The 20,988-nt window shown below is 36.9% G+C and overlaps 1 protein-coding gene across 2 annotated transcripts; it reads left to right on the forward strand.

Moving 5' to 3' along the window:
- The first annotated feature begins 32 nt into the window (after positions 1-32).
- nr3c1 (nuclear receptor subfamily 3, group C, member 1 (glucocorticoid receptor)) lies at positions 33-20,241 on the forward strand. Of its 2 annotated transcripts, none has more exons than XM_026281200.1 (9): positions 33-318; positions 1,593-2,707; positions 11,612-11,760; positions 13,541-13,657; positions 13,795-14,079; positions 15,654-15,798; positions 16,547-16,677; positions 16,787-16,944; positions 18,486-20,241. In XM_026281200.1, exons 2-9 carry the CDS (start codon positions 1,602-1,604, stop codon positions 18,636-18,638), a joined length of 2,244 nt encoding a protein of 747 aa, XP_026136985.1. In that variant the 5' UTR covers positions 33-318; positions 1,593-1,601; the 3' UTR covers positions 18,639-20,241. The 2 variants fall into 2 exon arrangements, with proteins under 2 accessions (XP_026136985.1, XP_026136986.1); XM_026281201.1 differs by lacking the exon at positions 33-318 and adding an exon at positions 639-849.
- The last annotated feature ends 747 nt before the right edge of the window (positions 20,242-20,988 follow it).

A 20,988-nucleotide genomic window follows, 5' to 3' on the forward strand; every position in this document is an offset into this window, starting at 1 on the left:
TAAACAGCGTCACCGCGGATCTCTACTACCGTAATCTCCATTTTGAATGTTTTTATGGTTTAGGGTTCACGGCACGCCTCTTTTCTCATGGCCGAAGACGAGTGAAGTGCCTGGATTACACAGAGGGTGTTGCGAATTCGGACTGAAAAGCTGGACGATATCTTCTTACGCAGTTTGGGATTTGTTTCGCTCTTCTGAAACGACCTCAGACCGCGGCGAAGGCTTTGGTGTTGTTGCTAATCGCTAACAGCAGAAACGTCTAAACAAAACAATGTCAGATGATGCAACAAATCCAAACAGGAACGTAAATATCACAAGGTACGTACGTTATTTCGACCTTCAACCCGACTTTTCGTGTCAGTCGTGCACTTGGATACAAATATTGACACTGATAGCGTAAAAGTATAGCAAGTAGTTTCAGATCAGTAACTCGTTTATGCACTCACTGACTGAACTAGCGAGTTGTTTTACACGGTTTGAATGTTGTTTTGCTGTGCTGTTAGACCGATTTATGCGCTTGCCTAGATATAACGCGTTATTTAAGGGGTTATATTCTAAATGTGAAGGTATTATCTTGTCTGCCTGTTGTGGATTAACAGTTGGAGTAGAAACTAACGTTAGGCCTCAGTGCGCGTCACTGATGCACGCTCGCGCTGCTTCTGCTGCTAGCGCGCGAAACTTCTACTCTTGGGATTTTTGTTTTTTCATCCGTTTATTTTAATATTAGTCGAGAGTCAGTAAAAACTTATGGATTTAGCTGCAGCTTTTGGACAAAGTAGTTTTACGGCGACGAGAGTTTTTAGCCAATTTTATGAGACCGTTATTAAAACCTCAACTTCATGCTAAAAAGTGAGTGACATATTTAACCAACTTAACGGTTTTTGTCAACGGTCAATTGTTATTGAATCTCAATAAAACATCGTAAGAAGCATTATAAGAGTGCTTTTATATGGATTCTTTTTTATTGTTATTTAAAAAAAATAATTTGAATGACTGTGGGGGCTTAATACTTGTTTTTACCAGATGTTTGTTTGCTTATTACAAATAGCAACTATGCTATTTTAGAATCGAAATCTAAAGATTTATTTTAGAATCAGAATTTAATTCCATTGATGTTTGGAATTGTTAGGATCTGACAATGTTTGGTCATGATACAACTATTTGAAAATCTGGAATCTGAGGGTGCAAAAAAATCTAAATATTGTGAAGATCAGCTTTAAAGTTGACAAATAAAGTTATTCAGGATTTAAAAATAAAAAAATTAATTTTGATATATTTACCATAGGAGATTTACAAAATAACTTAATGGAACATGATCTTTACTTAATATCCTAATGATTTTTGGCACAAAAGAAAAATCTGTAACTTTGACCCTTACAATTTATTGTTGGCTATTGCTATAAATATGTCCCAGAGACTTAAGAATGGTTTTGTGCTCCAGAGTAACATATATAATACGTGGTGCAATTTGTCTGCACTTTTAATGCACTTTATAATGTTTTCTTTTCATGATACTTAGTAAACTAGGTTTTTCAGGGTTGTTGTTCATGCCATTTCAGAAACTATAATTGTTTTGTCCTTTTTTATAACAGCAATGCAAGATGGATAAAGGAGGACCGAAGAATGGCGCCAAGAGAGATGCTCATTTGAACACGTTGGATTACAGCAACAGCCCAGTCGAGGGAATTTTACGAAGTGGAATACAAATCGCCATGTCTGTCGCCCCCACCTCGCTAGTTCCTCCGCCCAATCCGCTGATGCAACCGGTTTCCGGGGACCTTCCCAATGGCCTGAGCAACTCGCCCACTCTTGAGGAGCACACCACCTCTGTGTCCTCCACCTTTGGCATCTTTGAGGAAGATTCAGAGCTCAAAATGGTTGGGAAGGAGCCGAAGGCTCAGCAACACCAAACTCTGGGAGCTTTCACTTTGGGAGACAGTTTCTCAAATCTAGAGGCCAGCATCGCCGACTTCAATAGCACTTCCCCTTCAGCAGACTCCTTGATTGGTGGAGTCGACCCCAATCTGTTTCCTTTAAAAACTGAGGATTTTTCCCTAATGGATAAAGGCGATATAGACCTTGACCAAGATTCCTTTGGACCCATTGGGAAAGATGTTGATGCTGGCAATCATAAGCTCTTTAGTGACAACACTCTGGACCTTCTGCAGGACTTCGAGTTGGACGGATCGCCTTCCGACTTCTACGTGGCGGATGACACGTTCCTCTCCACAATAGGTGAAGATTCTTTGCTCGGAGACTTGCCGACAAATACAGAGAGGGACTCGAAGGTTGCGGTCAATGGCGCGACCACCTCTTCCATTTCCTCCAGCACCAACACGGCCACCACCAGCACCAGCTCGCCCACCGTGAAGGTGGAGAAGGACTCTATAATCCAGCTGTGCACTCCTGGGGTCATTAAACAGGAGAACAACGGTGGGACTAACTACTGTCAGGGGAGTCTGCACAGCACACCTATTAACATTTGTGGAGTCACCACTTCAAGTGGACAGAGCTTCCTAATTGGGACCAGCCCATCCACAGCTGCTGTCAGTCAGCAGAAAGATCAGAAGCCCGTCTTTAACCTGTACACCCCTGTGACCTCTTCAGAAGACGGTTGGGGCAGGAGCTATGGCTTTGGGAATGCAAGTGAAATGCAGCAGAGGGCCAGCGAAAGCTTTTCCAAAAACTACACAAGCCCCTACGCCAGGTAAGCCATGAACGCCAACATGACGGATGAAACATGAAAATCTGTTCCTACAGTCATGGAACAGCTGGAAAATTCCAGGGGATTTTCAAATTAGGCCTGGAAATTTGCTTAAAATCTTCCCTGGAAAAAAGCATAGAAATGTTTGTACTGATAAGAAATCAATTTGGTTGTGCCAAACCTTTTAATGGCATTTCAATGTTTATTTTCAGTTTTGTTTATAGGATTCCAGTGAAATTCCAGCGATCGCTATCAAATCTCATTGGTCAAAAGTCCTTTTTACTCCTATTTATATTCTTTTAATAGTTTTATTCACTTTTTTAATAGCTGTTTGAATTTTTAAATTTTAGTTTTAAGTGTAGTTTCATTTTTAATTTGATTTAAAAAAAAACAATTTGTGTGCTTTCGTTTCATTTCATTTGTATTAGTTTTTCTTTCTTTTAAAGGCACGGTAGGTGATTTGGTTCTAAAGCTGGTTGAAAGTTAATATTTATATCGTCTGTGAAAGGTGTAGGACCATAAAATATTGGTCCAATCATATTTCTCGGCCCGAGGGCTCTGATAGGCTGTCATACCTGTCTGTCAATGTAAGTGTTTGTATACCTCTTTGCACAGTTGGCGCAGATGTGATACATCATCAGCGCATTTAATTTCCTTATTGCACACCCAATTAGAATAGAAGGCATTATAATTATAATATCATGCGCTTTCTACTGTTATGTTTTCTCACTGGTGACTGAGACAGCATTGCTTTCATTCCTCCACCAACGGCGTCTCTTATCTCGTTTCTGGTTAGCCTCTGCTCTGCCTGTGTGTGTTCATGTGTTTCGGAGGAGGCGTGGCTTTGGAGAGTGTTTTGCAGGGAGGGTGAGATCTTATGCTTTTAAAGCTAGCTTGCTCTTCGAAATCTCCTACCCTACCTTTTAAATATTACATTTAGGTGTAATTTCAGTATTTGTTTTTATTTGTTTCAGCTTTAGCTTATTTGAGTTTTGTTTCAATAAATAAAAAAAGTTTTTAATTGATTTAGCTGTAGTTATAAAAAAAATAAAATAATAATAACTAAACTGTGGGGACCTTTTAAGCACAGTTATCATAGAATTCAATCAGATTTTAGCCAATTTTAAGCAATTATTATTAAAGAGAAAAGGAAAACACAAAATAAGAGTTAAAATTGCAAGCATGTCTTTTCTGGGAACAATCATGCCATGCATTTCCTCCAGTAAGGAACAAGCAGGAAATGGAGGTCAGCCCAGACAAAATCAGTTTTAAAGACGGCACTGCACCCTAAATTAGCCTGAAACAACTGTGCTGCACCGTTATGGATTTGTTAACAGTATTTAATTAGTTAAAAATACTGTAGGCTTAGTACAAGAATACAATATCTGAATTCAGACACTACTGCACCATTTTCCTCTTCGTATGCATGTTTCATCATGTTTTCACTGCTATCTCTCTTCACTTATTTGCAAACCCTGTCTGGTGTGAGCAGAAATTGTAATGAAATGTGCTCCGAGGGCATGACAGTAAGGCAGAATTTCTGAGGAAGTAATCTATTAATGTGCTTGTTAATGTGCATGTGTTTTGTTTACCGTAAGACAAGGAAGTTTGTTCTCATGAAGGAGTTATGTAAGAGACACACATATCTGACCATCTCCACAGAGCAGCTCGACCTGAAACCTGCTCATCCAAAACTGCAGCGGTTTGATAGTTAATGACGTGTCAGGCCAGCAGGCTTTGAGGAAGTGTCTGTGTATTTGTCATGTGAACGGGCCATTGGCGACACACCCACCTAGTTCAGCTTTTGCCAAATGCTTAAAATAAACACAAGATTTTATAATGTCAGATCAGATAGTTTCCGTAATCAGAGCACTTATAACATTATGCAATCTTACTTAAAGTCGATAAGAAATTGCAATCAACCCTTTCTTTCTTTACTTTATTAATACATGGCCGTATTATGATCAGTTCATTAGTTCATGTTGTTTTCAAAGAAACTTGAAGTTCAAAGAAAATCAATATCTTTGTAATTTTCCATCATAATGTATAAACATCTTAGGTTCTCCGTCTAAAATGTCTTTGTTTAAAAGTGCATGCTAATGTTAACCACTAGTCAAATAACTATTTAGTAGGGATGTAACGATATTATCAACATCGTGATATCAGTATAGCAAAACTGTCTCAAAGTTACTGTAGTCACATGATGATATGAAACAATAGGTCGGTCTTCTGGGCAAAAAGTGTAGCTTTTAAAATATATTTAAACTTCTTATTCTAACATAAAAGGTGTTGGAAATTGTGTTTTTCTGTCAAATGAACTGAAACCGTAAGCAGAATATGGCTTAATCCTCATCGTGTATGTTTTGCTGCGCATTTCTAAGCAAAGCACATTTTTCGTTGAGGCGATCAGCTTATGATCCGGTGTTTAATAACTGAAAATAAGTTTAAGTACTAATATTACTGAAACTAAAGCAGAGATAAAAACAAATAAATATTACATTTATAGAAATAAAATAAAATTGCTTAATCTAAAGCTAAATAGAAATAAAATTAATAGAAAAAACTACTGAAGCTGAAAAGAAGGTAAATAGAGATAAAATAAAATCATTGGAAATAAGTGCTCTCAAACAACAAATCGCATCCAAAATAAAACCGAGTTTCTGCGAGCCTTAAAAAGTCTATCAACTAGTTGTATCAAATTTAAGGCCTTAAAAAGTCTTAAATTGTACTAGAAAGTCTTAATTATGATTTCAAGAGGTCTTAAATTTGGGGAAGGAAAGACCAGAATTGTGAAATGGCTGAATGTGAAGATTAATCTTCAAAAGGCTACCTTGCAAACATGCAATTTTCAATTGTAAGATACAATGTTGTAACATTTTGATCTGAACATAATAATTAGTTCTGCTTGATATCGATGACTAATAAAGTGCTAACAGGATTCTTAAAGAAAACAAAACAGTTGTAAAACAAACCATTTTGTCCCGTGTGGAATCGCAGAAACCGCGGGTTCAGAGATGAAGACCGCCATCTAGTGGTCAGGAAATAAACTCAAAAAGAAACCGCTGCCATGAAACTTAAAAAAAAAAATATATATATATTGAGATTATGTTTTTGAGAATCGATACAGTATCACCAAAAAAATGTTGCAATACTCGTGTGTATCTATTTTCTTACACCCCTAGCATATGCTTAATATTAATGGATACTGTAATAGTATATTAATAACACTAAAATAACATTGACTCATTTGAGTATTTGGCCTGTTTCATAAAACTAGTTTACTTAATAAGCCAGGCACACTTTAGTTGGTTTGACATTGTCAGTTTATTTGGTTCAAAATAAGTTAGAACAAACTGAAATAAGCCTGGCTTATTTGGTAAACTTGTTTAATGAAACATCCCCCTGGAGGGCCAGCTTAGCCCCAACACACCTGCTCGATTCTGGTGATCCTGAAGACCTTGATTAACTGGTTCAGGTGTGTTTAATTAGGATTGGAGCTGAACTTTACTGGAAGTGGCCGTCCAGGAGCAAATTGGACATCACAAATAGCAAATATCTAGCTTTATAAAATAACCAATAAGAGATACTGAGGTGCTCTCAGGGGTGATCTTGACCTTCAGCCTCCACGTTCTGCATCTGGCTCACAATCCAATCAATTCTCGATCGATAAACCCATTTTGTTTTTCACTGTTTCACTCAAATATTTGTCGCATGGAATTTAAATAGATGCTGTTTCATGTGGACTCTAAACGATGTGTTTATCTGCCAGAAACATCACAGGGTTTCGACTGGAAAACATCTGGCATACTATGTATTCACATTCAGATGAAAAACGTAGCAAAAACTTGAAAGTGCAGCGTAAACTCATCTAAATAGCTAGTGGTAATGTATAGAAAACAGTCAGTTGGTGGTTCAGTCACAGAGAGCAAGAACAGATGGTGAAACACAAAAGAGGTTTCATCTTTAATTTACATGTGGGCTCATTTATCAGGCCTTTGTGGTCTGCAGGTTTTGAGTGGGAGTCAGGGTTGTTTGTGACTGCGTCCCAAACTGTGTGACATTTAGTGGCTTGCAGCCAGCTTAGACAGGAGTTGTCTGTCTCTTGCTCTCTTTGTTTGTCTGTCTCTATCTCTGTCGTGTGCACGCTATGCGGCAAACATAGTTGGTATCAGGTCAGGTCAACTCACGCAATCACAAATCAATTCACACCCCTTTTGTTTCTTGGCGTGTTTTTTAGTTTTTCTGTCTCTTTTCCTATGTGTCTCTTTCCATCATGAATAAGGATCTAATTGAGCCAAACCCTTTTGATAAGTAGTGACTCAGAAGTTCTTCCTGAAAGCTTTGCTCAAATTGTTCTTGGCTTTATATGAGTCAACATGGACAGCTGTGAATAAGTTGCTCGTTTTCTTATTCTCCTCCTAGTCTCTCCCTCCAGCGCACACCCACAGAATATTTTTAACTCTGCATAACCAGACCCACAATGAGGACCTTTGGATGAGTGAAAATATAGGTTTTCTGAAAGACAAAAAAAAAATAAAATAAAAAAATACCCCAGAGGCTAATCTAGGAAATGTATGCTTTTCTGGTAAAACTGCAAATACGGTTTCTACAAAAATAGACTGCGATCGTTTAAAGTTAAAGTAGTTTAAAGTTGCTTTTACTTCTTTTTGCCAGATGCAGTTTACTTGGATGTAGGTTAGTGTTGTCAAAAGACTCGGTAATTCGGTAGCAAGTCGGTATTAAAAACATTAATGAAAAATTCAAAATCGAAATAAAAAACCCTCAACCCAGTTCTTGATGCGCAGATGCGCTCTGTTCATAAACACTGAGATGTGGCCACATCAAAAGAAGGTAACACACCAAACTAACAAAACACTTCAAAGACCGACACCCAGATCAAATGAAAAGAGTACGTTTGATAGTGTTTCACATACTTTGATTTATTAGTGGCGGCCCACCACAATATCAAAACTGACCGCCACAAATAGATTTTCCAAAAGGCTTTGACTTCGTTGAATAAACATGAGCACTGCACGTGTCAAAGTCTAAACCGGTGCAGGAGTTTTTATATCACTGTATTATTTCTGTATGTAATTTTTAGTTAATCTTGCTTGTAATGCCTGAGCAGCGTTAGTTGTGATCGCAGCACTTATTTGATTACATCTCTTCTGCTCCTCAAGCGCCCCCTGCTGGCAGAGAAGGAATTTGCATATATATGCCGCCACAAATATAGTGGAAGCTGTGGGAAACACCACTTCGGTTATGAATATTATAAAATATATTAATTTGAATGTTGGATTGAAATGAATGCAGTATTATCAGAATAGTAAATCATTAGAATAAGCACAGCTAACACTAATATAATGAGCATTAGAATGAAGTTTCTTTATTAACTATTTAATGCTCCTATAACTTTATTATGGTAAAAAAATAATAAAAAAAACAGGAGGACATGAAATGGTCCTATACAAATGAATGGTTCCAGTCCTGAATGCTGGTTAGTCAACACAACATTCCAACTGTGATAAAAATACAATATAGTAACAGCTTTGACTGGGTTCTGTTACCATAAACCAACTTCCCAGACCTCTACACTGGAAGCTATTTCACAGCATCTCAGGGTTATGAATATCAGACCGGTTAGTCATCGCGTATATATGACACAGCGGCCAACCTAGGTTTAACTACAGCCATTAAAGAGAGCAGTCTCTCTCTCTCTCTGTCTTGTGCTCTCTCTCTCTTTTATTTTCTTTCTCTCTTGCTTGCTCGCTCTCTCATCGTCTCGGTTTGGTTCCTGTAGAGCAGAAATCTTGCCAGTCAGCAGAAGTGGATAATGGATGTAAATCACCTTTGTGTTATAAGTGCTTTAGCACACAGAGATCAAGCCAACCGAAACGCTCTGAATGCCATTGGTTTGACCTACTTTCTCTTCTGCGTCGCTGCTGGGCCGAGCTGAGATTACCCCGCGTCTATACTCTGCAGGTCAGCGGCCTCCGTCGTAGTTATAGTGGAGAAATAATGCACGCTAGAGCTGGGCAATATTGCCAAAAATAATTTGTCATATCAGTCGTTATTAATAATTATCATGATAAATTTTGAATCTGAATTAAGTTTAAAGTCTGAGTTTTGCTCACAAGTGAAAGTTGTAGAAGCCATACTGTTATTGTGGTTTAAAACTAGTCTTTATGGTCAAACCATGACATTTACAGTCATTTTTCACATGTAATATGTTTGCAGTGCAGGCTGCAATATTAATAATATATCAAAAAAATTACGGTAGCTTGAGTTAGCATGCAGATGTAAGATTTATGATGGTTATCAAAAACAGTAACATTAGTAAAAATCTTAACTTCCTAATTTTTATATAGTGATGTTTTTTTTATTCTGACTCTTGGAGTTTTATTCAAATTAACCACTGGTTTCCAATAGTAGCATACATTTAACCAAAGTTAAAACCATACCTTATACCACCTCAGCACTATGGTAAAAATTTAACTATATGCTTTATATGAATTGTATGAAAAAAAAAAAAACAGTAGTCTGAATAAATGTAGTATTAATGCACATACAATGCTATAGCGTAATCACAAATAAACCGTTACTCCTTTAATACGTGTCTAAATTAATCACATAATAAAGTTCGATATGGATATCACACATTTTTTGACACAATACCATACTGTAATTAGTGTTACTCCAGTAAGTCCATGGTAAATGATGGCAGTTTGACTGTATTGTTGTGCACAGTGTTTCTCCTGTTTGTCTGCGGTGTTTCATGTGGTTTTAAACTAGTCATTTTCTTCACACCTCACACTGGATCTCACAGCTCGCGTGACTTCGTGCTCTAGTGAGCTCTGCCGTTTGATTGGATGATATGAATAGCGCGATTTCATTCGGCGTGAAGCGCATAAACATATTGAACACTTGCTATCGATTTATCAAGGAAAATTATGGATTCCAAAAATAGCTTTGGTTCATTTCCTCATGGTGCACTTATGGTTAGTGTATATGAATCCAGTGACTTTCCATTGAGAAGAATGCAGTTAATGTAACTGTATTTCGGGTTGAGCAACACAGTGTGGTTAAACTGGTTGCAAAGTAAATGTGACCCATATTGTAATTTTTCACCAATATGAGTCATCCGTGCAAAACGTAAAGAGAGAGCTTGTCTTGTTGTGATTTTATATTCATGCAACAATTACTAGTTTTATTTTAAGAGTGTTTTTTTAAATGCAGTGTTTCTGTACACATGAGGCTGTGTGCTGTATAATGGCCAGGCTTCGAAAATAATAAAAGACGCAGCGATGGCACGCAACTTCCTCTTTCTGTTTTCATGTGTTTCTCCTCACGGTAAGCACCATTTCCTTTTTTTATTGCTGCTTTTGCTCTCCGATCCCAGGAGACTGAAGACTTCAGCCACGAATTTGGCATTTACGTCAAATAGATGATGATTAAAACCCACAACCTTTTGCAAAATGTCATTATTTGTTATTTAAGGTATAATAAAGCTGTTACAACAAATAGACTAATCTAGCATCTGGGGTATACAAGGGACTGTTGGGATCCATACATCATTAGCAGATGGGTATGTATTGTGGAGGAAGTCACGTGCTTTTGTGGCCATCAAATGCAGTCTTTAAATAAGTAAACAAGATAACAAGTTTTAGCCATAGTTGGGTGTCCACCAAGCCCTAGTCCTGCATCCTCCCATCGTTTGCTAGTCACAGGTTGTTGTGTTTGACACCGCTGTTCTGTTTTCTAATGCATTTTATTCGCTCACTTGATAGAGCAGGGCTCTTGTAATCTCAGGGCCACATTTGGCCTGCAGGCCAACAGTTGAAAAGCCTTGGAACAAACAGTCATGACTAAAACGATTATTAAAATGTTTTCTAGGTGACAGAGATCAGGTTGAGCATGCAAGGTGTGACACGATGCTATTAAAACTTCATGCATGTCGTGCATGCACAAGTTGCTTCTTTTACAGGTCTTAATAATAAAAATATATTGTTTTTGTTTTGAAGAGCAATAAAATGCATGCCGGGATGATAAGCAGTAAAAGAGTGTGTACTTTTACACATTGCATAACTGTGTAAGATGTCTAGTCATATCAATAAAATAACATAAATCACAGGTATCTCATTTAATTATTTGGAACTTGATGGATGCAAACCAAAAGATAAGAGTATTGATAAGAGAGCAATAAATCAGGCATCTGAGCAAACACAACATCACATTTCGTAACTTGTAAGTCAAAACACTAATATTAAACGCAAATTGAATGCGAAAACGCTTGCAAAAACGCCTCCCTCTGTTCAGGTCTTCACGTTTCTTTGTTTCCCTCACATGTGGATAGAGTAAAGCAGACTGAACACTGATAGTCATGCAAATGGATTTACTATTTTTGTACCAATGATACTGAAAAATCTCTACCAGCTGAACCATAGCTGCATTGTTTTCTACACACACTGCAAAACATATTAATAGTTCAGCTGTTTGTTTGACATTTGTTATCTGTTAATAGAGGGAAACTTTTTGAAACACGTGCATGTTGTCTGAAAAGGATATGCAACTGTCCTCCTTTTCGCTCCGCTTCACTTGATGGATTTGCATGCATCTACTACACTGTGACCCCTACTCATTTTCTCTACTCACTACTCATTTTCTCTTTCGCACTGAATGCATGTGTAGGCGTTGCTAATGTGGCTCCGTGTAGCCAGCGTGGATGTGGAGCAGTGTCAAGCGTTTAGGCTGTGTTCAGCCGTCGCCCCCTGGTGGCCGGGTCGTTTCATATCCTCATCTTCATTATTTTTTTTGTTAGTAAAAAGATATGAGAATGTGTGCTGATGGTTAGTTCTTGCCTTTCATTATCCGTGTTCATTAATATACATGTATCCCTTGTGTTTTCAGACCTGAAGAGAGCACTGCCACAGCCTCAGCTGCTGGGAAGTCCGGCACACATAAGACCTGTCTTGTGTGCTCCGATGAAGCTTCAGGCTGCCATTATGGAGTCCTCACCTGCGGAAGCTGTAAAGTCTTCTTTAAGAGAGCAGTTGAAGGTGAGGAAGTCCTGACACATATATATTCTGTTTTATATCTATGGCCTGTTTACTGCGCTTTGGCTTTTTTGAAACACTTTAGTTGGTCGTTCAATGTCAAGTCAATCAGAGGTACACGGTGCAAATTGTTGATTTTAATTTATTTATTTTTAAAAAAATCTTAAGTATAAAATGTCATGAATTCATATTTACTGAGTAATCTGGTGAAATGGGTAATATTCATCAATCTGAGCATGCTTGTCTTGAGATCCCCATATCTCTGGGAATGAATGATATAGGGCCTTGAAAAATAAGATTTAAACGAACTAAAATCTAAAATCATATTGAGATATCTTGTGTTGTTGCAAGCATGCAATCTTTGGAAAAAGAACATTTACGGCTTCCAGACAGGTCTGTGCTATGTATTTGATAGAGGGAGAAAAGATACATTTCTAGTTTCAACGTCATTTGTTCTTGGATGCATAGTGATCCACATTTGGTTTTTGGCCACCGAAAATGTGTGCAATTTGACAATGGACTCCATATTTAGGTCCCAGTATCTCTGGAACTTAACCAAATCATACCATGACCTTAAAAATAGAGATGTCAAAAGGAAAGTTGGTTAAGACCCAATATTTAAAAAGGCATTAAGATATCTTTAATACTTCTTGAGTTACAGACATGCAAACTTTGGAGGAAAAACTTGAAAAACACTTTTTCCCCACTTTGAATGGTATATATTATAATACTGTGTAAAAAAGATGATGTGAATTTGTTTTAAAAAAAAAGGTCATTTTGAAAACCTCTACAAAATAGTGGATTGCTCCGAAAATTACATTCATGACTTTTAATATTTTGGCTTTTCATCACTCAAAAAATACTGACAAAATCAAAACGTTTTTCGATTTTGTTGATTTGACACGGAACGATACTAGTGCATATTTATATGTAATTTTAGAATAGTATCATTGAAATACGGTTAAAATGTCCTGCTGAATCTGCTGACGTGTATTTATGGAAAATTATGATATATTCTAATGTAGTTTCTAATGAAAATATATTACACAAGTATAATAAAACGTCAGCTTGATACATTTGTACATTATATACATTATTCAATATACATTTATATACATTAAATATATTAACTTCAAATGTAACACACTGCAGTTGAAATTTTAATTATGTTGCATGTGCTTTAGTACTGTATGTTTAAAAACTTTATTACAAATTGTACTTAAGTATGTTAAGACACAGCCACGAAGCACTCTTTGTACACTCTTTAAGTACACTTAAGTGGCCTTTTATTTAATTAATATTATTATCTACAAGTACCTTTAAAAAAATTGCTTCAAGTGTACATTCAGTACAATTAAGCAAGCTTCCTTTAAACAAAAAGGCAGGTGATCAAGACAAATTAGTGATGGGATTATGTGATTATTAATAATGTTTAAGGTGTTTTTACTTTCTCACTGCATGTCTGTTTCAGACAACTTGTACTATGAGTCATTCGTCGGTCAAAAGGTTTTTTTTTTTTATCCTGTGGGTGTTGAAATGCATTTCTGGCTGACAGAGGAAATGCATTCTGATAACATCACTCTAATGCAGACAGATGATGTCGATTAGATTTTACAGCTAATCAGTGTGTATTTCAAGTGCATATATTTGAACAATACAAACTACAGCTCTGTGTTTAAAAAAAAAGCAATTAAAAGCAATACAATGGGTTCCAGGACAATGCATGATGAGGGTCTCCTGAGAAAGACTCCTGTCTAATCCACACTATTCTTGATTCTCGTAGGGCAACACAATTACCTGTGCGCTGGACGGAACGATTGCATCATCGACAAAATCCGCCGGAAGAACTGCCCTGCCTGTCGTTACCGCAAATGCCTCATGGCAGGCATGAGCCTAGAAGGTAACACGAAATGTTGCACTTGTTACACAATTACACCCCAAACGTCATTTTTAGATGTGTAACTAAACTTCAATCACGGGAAAAATGCATTAAGTTTGAAATCTGACTCTGGTAAACTTTCCCTATTCAACGCTCAGCTCGTAAAAACAAAAGGGGCCGTCAAACCGGAAAGGTAATCCAGCAGCCGTCGGTTCCAGAGCGCAGTCTTCCTCCGCTGCCTGAAGTCCAGGCACTGGTGCCCAAACCCATGCCTCAGGTGGTGCCCACCATGCTGTCACTGCTGAAGGCCATCGAGCCGGACACCATCTACGCCGGATACGACAGCACCATACCGGACACCTCCACCCGCCTCATGACCACTCTGAACCGACTGGGCGGCCGGCAGGTCATTTCTGCGGTCAAATGGGCCAAAGCTCTGCCAGGTACATCTTGAAAATAGGGATGTAATGCACCCCAAACCAGTTAAAAATATGTGATGATTCAAGTCAGTTGCGATGTTAAAGTGCCCCTATTTTGGGTAATGAAAGGTCCCAAACAACAGGTTGACATGCATGCAAAGGTAAAAAAAAAAACACTTTCATTGTCTTATAATATTCATTTATTTTTACCTTACTTTCTCAATGACTCCCAAACGATTTACTTAACGATAAATTGCGTGATGCTAAAATGAGGTGATTGGTGTAATTTTAATTTAATTTTGTCTGTAATGTCTGATAAAGAAGTGTTTGTGAGTACAGTGCTGCTTTGTGTACAGCATTACTGGAGAAACCGTTATTTTTACAGCTCCGCCTAGTGGTAAAGAATGAATTAGCATTTTCATTCAGACCAATGACCAACAAATGGGCGGGAAATATGCTAATAATTCATGTCACCGTCAGTGGTGTGAGATTTGTTTTAAAACCACTTCACTTCACTTGTCTTCAGAAAAGTTTAAATGATATTTTCTTTTCATCTTGCCTGCAATACATATTAAATTAGTGTTCATAAGAACAGCTGCTTTGTTTACAGCAGTAATCAACTAAACACTGTGTTGCTGCTGTTCCACAAGCGCCACCTGCTGTCAGAGAGTGAAGCTGTGTCTCGTTCAGATGTTTTTGATTTGTGTGGATGTAGTATAGTTTCACAAAGCTCAAGTTGGAACATTCTGTTTTTTTACTTCAAATATAGAATTTGAATTTAAATAAAAAAATGCTCTTTGTTTGGATCGTAATAGAAATGCAGTAATTGACAGCATGGAAAGAGCACAGGGCATTTTATAACCCTTTAACTGTCACCCTGTCCTGTATACGGGATGCCTACATTTACTTCACTATATTACAATAAAATCTAATCTAATCTTGACAAACTATATATCGTTGGAAAGGTCTAAGACTCCCGAATATATATTTTACCAATGTTTTTTGTTAAAAAATTATGTAGGAAAAGTAATAGATTAATTTATGACAAACGTGCACCCTCAAAAATCTACGTTATAACAGGAGTTTTGACCTTTTGTGAAAAAAAAAGTACATTTTAATCACATTTTAGAAATCATCAGAAATTATATATCAACTGAAAACTTAAATTCATCCTTTAAAACCCATTTTAAAATCAGACATTGCATTACCATGTAAATGGTACATCAATATCATGTTTAAAAATGTTTTCATTCATGAATTATAAAAATTTAAGTTTGGATAGTGCACTACACTACAAAGTCTGTTCAAAAATATGAGTGACCGTTAAGGGGTTAAGTGAAGACATTTATTTGATTTGGGATTTGTTTAGGATTTTAATTTAGTTTTGTTCCTTGACATTTCAATTTCACAAAGATATGTGCTGCATTTTATGAGATATAATAAAAGGAAACCTTCTCATTTATAATTTGTCTTAAATCAAATTACATATAAAAAAAATCATATTGCATAGTGAGTATATCTACTTGAGACATCTTTAAAAAGCCGTGTGGAAAATCTTCAACCACAGCATGCACAAACTTCTGTTTTGCACTTTTTAGGGTTCAGGAACCTTGACCTGGATGATCAGATGACCCTCCTGCAGTGTTCCTGGCTGTTCCTCATGTCTTTCGGACTGGGTTGGCGGTCATACCAGCAGTGTAATGGAAACATGCTGTGTTTCGCACCAGACCTGGTCATCAACGAGTAGGTCTCTCATTTAACAGGCCATTTGCTTTAATAATCTCTATGACGGTCTAAAGATGTCTTCACACCATGGAAACTATAATGAAAAAGTGGGGAATAGTAGTTCTGATTCTATGCGAATGGTTTACACCACAACTACCATTGGAGTCACGTACAGAATTATTTTTGTCAAATTGATTCAATTCAGTTTTTTCAAACATGGTCAGCCAATCAAAATCCATTATAAACTAAATGTTACCGTCTGTTGAAAATGTCCTCACCCTCGGGCGATCCAAGATGTAGATGAGTTTGTTTCTTCACCAGATTTGGAGAAATGTAGCATTGCATCACTTGCTCGTCAATGGATGCTCTGCAGTGAATGGGTGCCGTCAGAATGAGAGTCCAAACAGCTGATAAGTACATCACAAGAATCCACAAGTAATCCACCAAGTTATCATCTTGCGAAGCCAAAAGCTGTTTGTATAAAACACATCCATCATTAAGACGTTTTTAAACTTTAAACCATTGCTTCTGAATAAAATACCAGTCAATAATAAGACTTCCTATACTTCATTCTGACGGCACCCATTCACTGCAGAAGATCCTTTGGTGAGGAAGGGATGTAATTCTTAATTTCTCCAAATCTCTTCCAATCAACAAACAAACTCCTCTCCATCTTGGATGCCCTAAGGGTGAGCAAATTTCCATTTCTGGGAGAACTGTTCTTTTTACTGCCAATAAAATTTGAGTCTTGTGTGTCCGTCTGCAGAGAGAGGATGAGGTTGCCCTACATGAATGATCAGTGTGAACAGATGCTGAAGATCTCCAATGAGTTTGTGAGACTGCAAGTGTCCAACGAGGAGTACCTGTGCATGAAAGTCCTTCTTCTCCTGAGCACAGGTGACTTCTTTAGCAGCCACTGATCCTTGATCCAAATGCTTTCGTATCCAATTACTTAATTTAACAGAGGACCGTAACAAAACCTTTGTGTGTTTTTGTGCTCGGTCAGTGCCGAAGGATGGTTTGAAGAGCCAGTCAGTGTTTGAAGAGCTACGAATGTCTTACATTAAAGAGCTGGGCAAAGCCATAGTGAAGAGAGAGGAGAACTCCAGCAAGAACTGGCAACGATTCTATCAGCTAACTAAGCTACTGGACTCCATGCACGACGTAATCAATTTTATTCTAAATAATGGTCTTTGAAAACTGTGGCTTTGCTCCAAACCCTAGTGAGTTGCTCGTTGTTAAGGTCGCATCCTAACTGAGATTTGACATTTGGAAAGCTGTGCATTAGAAGTGCATCATGCTAATATATCGATTGGGATATTCAAATCAACAGTTGATCCCAGTAGAGTTTTGCATGGCGCTTGGCTAATGATGCATAAAAACACGACACTAGGGTCACCGTATCAGGGACCTCTTGCATAAACAGTCACTTTGTAAAGACCTGTGTTTTACTAACGAGTTACAAGAACAACTACTAAAGTGGTTATTTTGGATTCAGTGATTTTGAGAAGTTATGACTCACTAGTCTTGCAGAAGAAATTGAGTTGGCTAACATTTAAGACTAGTCACCGGTTATCTACAGTAGTAGCTACAAATGTCTTCCAAAAAGATATTTTCAATAAATACTTTTAAAAGTAATGCATTACTTTATTGTGTTACTCCCTAAAAAACTAACTAACTGCATTACTTTTTACAGATGTTAATGTTGTTTGTATATTTTTTGGCAACTGTAAAGTCACCAACAGGGGGATAAGTGTCAGTGAATTAATGTAAAAAGGAACTCCGATATTTCATTGTAAATTTAAAAGTAAAAAGTGAAAAAAAAAAAGTAATCCGATTATGTATCTTCCATTACTCGTAATGCGTTACCCCCAAAACTGTTCATCAAATTATAAAATTGAACCGTTTTGACCATGAAGCATGAAGCAAACAATGCCTTTTTTTTCACCTCTAAACTAGGTTTCATATTGTAAGCCAGCTTTTGAGAACAGCTTTCCCCTCAGAAGTGTGCCTGTGAATGATGCTGTCTAATGAGGCAACTCACAAGATTTTGGAACAGAGCCAATGTCTATGGTTTGTCCTTGTATTGCGTGAATTATCATTTTAATTTAAAGAGATAACAGGTCAGATTTTTTAATGTACCTATTATACATGTTTGTCTGTTGAGAAAATACACCTATCTTACAAAAGTTGAGTCGGTAAGTATTTTATGTTTTGTAAGGAGTCTCTTATGCACAACAAGACTGCATTTATTTAATCGGAGACATACGTAAATATTGTGAAATGTAATTTATTCTTGTATTTTCAGCATCATTCCTCCAGATCATCATTGTCACCTGATCCTTCAGAAATCAGTATAATATGCCGTTTTGCTGCTCAAAAAATGTCAATGTTGAAAACATTTGCACTGCTTTATATCTGATGAATACACACAAAAAAGAAACGCTGTTCTTTTAAATTAACAATGCAAAAAGTCACTTTAAGCAAAGATGCATTCAATTGATCAATCAAATTAATTTCTTTCAAAAGAAAAAGGTCCCTAAGCTTCTGAACCGTACTTTTCACAGTCCTCTTTCAAAGTGTATGAACTTTCTCCACTTGTGTTCAAACTGAGACTATGATATTAATATCCCAGTCTAACCACATCTGGGATGCACTCCAAAGTAAAGTGATCTTTCACATCTCTAACCCCTCTGTCTCCTCAGATGGTGGGTGGACTCCTGAACTTCTGCTTCTACACGTTTGTGAATAAATCCCTCAGTGTGGAGTTTCCCGAAATGCTGGCTGAGATCATCAGCAACCAGTTACCAAAATTCAAAGCTGGGAGTGTCAAACCGCTGCTCTTTCACCAGAAGTGACGCTCCTCCCAGCCGCAGGACACAATGCCTTAAACGAGTTTTTATTGGGACAACTAAGGGAGAGCGAGAGGACCGTATGCAGCCCAGCACACAACTCCACGATTGACCACAGCCAAGTGGAGTCGGAGACGGGTAACTAGAAGATGTTAAAAGCTAAAAACGGCCGAACTGTTAAAATGAGGTAACGGCGAATCTCATGGATAGATAATCCCATACATGTCGTCTCAGGTGTTTGACTCCCAGCATCAACTGTTATTAGTAGAAGAAAGCTAATAGTCCAATCTCACTTACTATGTAGAGTTGCACACATCTTTATTTTCGGAACAGAAGACTATGTACGCGCAGATCTAATAGTCAGAGTATCTTACTTTTTAACTTCAGATGATAACAGTTTAAAAAAAATAATACTTTCAATAATATGCACAGAGAAGATGGTTTCAGCTTGGGTTGAAATTAAATACGTTTTATATGACATCATATCTACACCGTTTCAAAATAAACTCATTTTAACAGATTTACATACAGAAAAAGGGAAAATGTGCCTTTTTAACTTTTTTTTTTTTTTAAAGCTGTTTTCTTGACTCATCAGCACTCATCTAGCACTTCTTCTTCATAGTCGATTGTACTTTTATACCCACTTGCACTTGTAATTTAACTTTTTTTTTTTTTTCGGCAGCTCTGTAATCATTAGTGGGAACTATTAAAAAAAAAAAAAAAAGTGATCTTTATCATGGAGATGAGTCTTTACGCTTAGAAATGCAAATAGAGCACTTTCACTCCTCATAAATGCTTTAAAGGGGCCTGTTTAGGTTTGTTCTGCGGCAAAGGTGTATTTGTGTCTAAGAAAGCCATTTATTATTCATTTCACCTGTTAATTCAATGCAATGTAAAACATGAATTTCTCATCTGTTTTTATTTTTCATGTGTCGTATTTGTTCCTCAGCAATGCCACAGTATACAACCAAAACAATGAATGCAGATAACCTATACCTATAACATTTATACAGACAGATACTACAGTACAATCACACCAAACATCAACTCAGGCCCACTTCATTTATATTTGCAGATCCTACAAATGTACATTTGTATTGTTATTTTTTTGATCAGGTCCAGACTAATCTATATTAAACTAACCTTGACCTGTCTTGGTTTAATCAGTCAAACTGTGTTGCAGGCGCAGGGTTTTAACTCTCTGGGAATTTCTACTCACCTATATTGTTGCAATCTGTTATTTCTGTGCCAAACATATTGTTTTCAGTTTGTACAAATCTAAAACTGTGCTTGTCTTAACAGTTTTCAATGCATATATATTCAAGAGAGGCAAAGAGAGAGGATAGATATATTTTACAGTTCTTCTGTGGAAACTTAATGCATCTTGTATAATACACAAATAAAAGATCTCCAGCTTCAGACTGCTTAGCATTGCATTGTGTGGGACAGATTTAGCGATCAACACTTATTTTCAAATTCTAATCAAGATCCAAGCAGCACTTTTCAATTTGCTCTTCCGTTCCTACAGATATGTGATACAAATAAACATGTATTTCCATTAACTTTTTGCAACATGTCTAATAAAATGTCCTCTGAGACCCTACAGTGTCAGGAGTGGGCTGTCGTGTTATCTGAAGTCAGATGCAACACCGTTTAAGCATGTGCTGCGATGTCAAAATGGATATTATCTCAGGTCCTATGGGTGAGAGGCAACAAAGAGGCGAGATATATATTTTTAGAGTGCTAATCAATTATTTAAAGGTGTTTCAGCTTTCATTTTTTAAAAGAGAAGGTGCAGAGGCAAGCTGTACGCCTTGAATTACACTCCGCTTTGGGTTCCTCTACGTCTTTTTTGTGCAATGGAAAGGTTTCATGGATGTTAATGAAAATGTACATGTATTTTTATAAGTACATTATAAGACTCCATTGACGTTTATACCATGGTAATGGTATGTTTTTCCATTACAGTCTCAAAGCTCAAACATCCCATAGTTTGAAATTCTAGTATAGGGACAACCTGGATATTTATTTCTATTTAAAAAAAAAATTTTTTTTAATTTTTTTTGGCACTAAACCAGTCATAAGTAGCACAAGTATGTTAGTAGCATTAGCCAACAATACATTGTATGGGTCAAAACTATTGCTTTTTCTTCTATGCCAAAAATCATTAGGATATTAAAGATCATGTTCCATGAAGGTATTTTGTAAATTTCCAACTGTAAATATATCAATACTTAATTTTTGATTAGTTACATTCGTTTCTAAGAACTTCATTTGGACAATCTTAAAAGGTGATTTTCTCAGGATTGTAATTTTTTTTAAAATGTAAAAGTTGTTAAATTGCGAAGAAAAAGAG

This window comes from Carassius auratus, chromosome 14 (assembly GCF_003368295.1).
Source record: "Carassius auratus strain Wakin chromosome 14, ASM336829v1, whole genome shotgun sequence".
NCBI lineage: Eukaryota > Metazoa > Chordata > Actinopteri > Cypriniformes > Cyprinidae > Carassius > Carassius auratus.

Excerpts from the sequence above, each read along its gene's own strand:
- nr3c1 (XM_026281200.1), top strand. The coding sequence starts at position 1,602 with ATGGATAAAGGAGGACCGAAGAATGGCGCCAAGAGAGATGCTCATTTG. Across the intron at positions 14,080-15,653 it reads ATGGGCCAAAGCTCTGCCAG|GGTTCAGGAACCTTGACCTG; the intron begins GTACATCTTGAA and ends TGCACTTTTTAG. Across the intron at positions 15,799-16,546 it reads CCAGACCTGGTCATCAACGA|AGAGAGGATGAGGTTGCCCT; the intron begins GTAGGTCTCTCA and ends GTCCGTCTGCAG.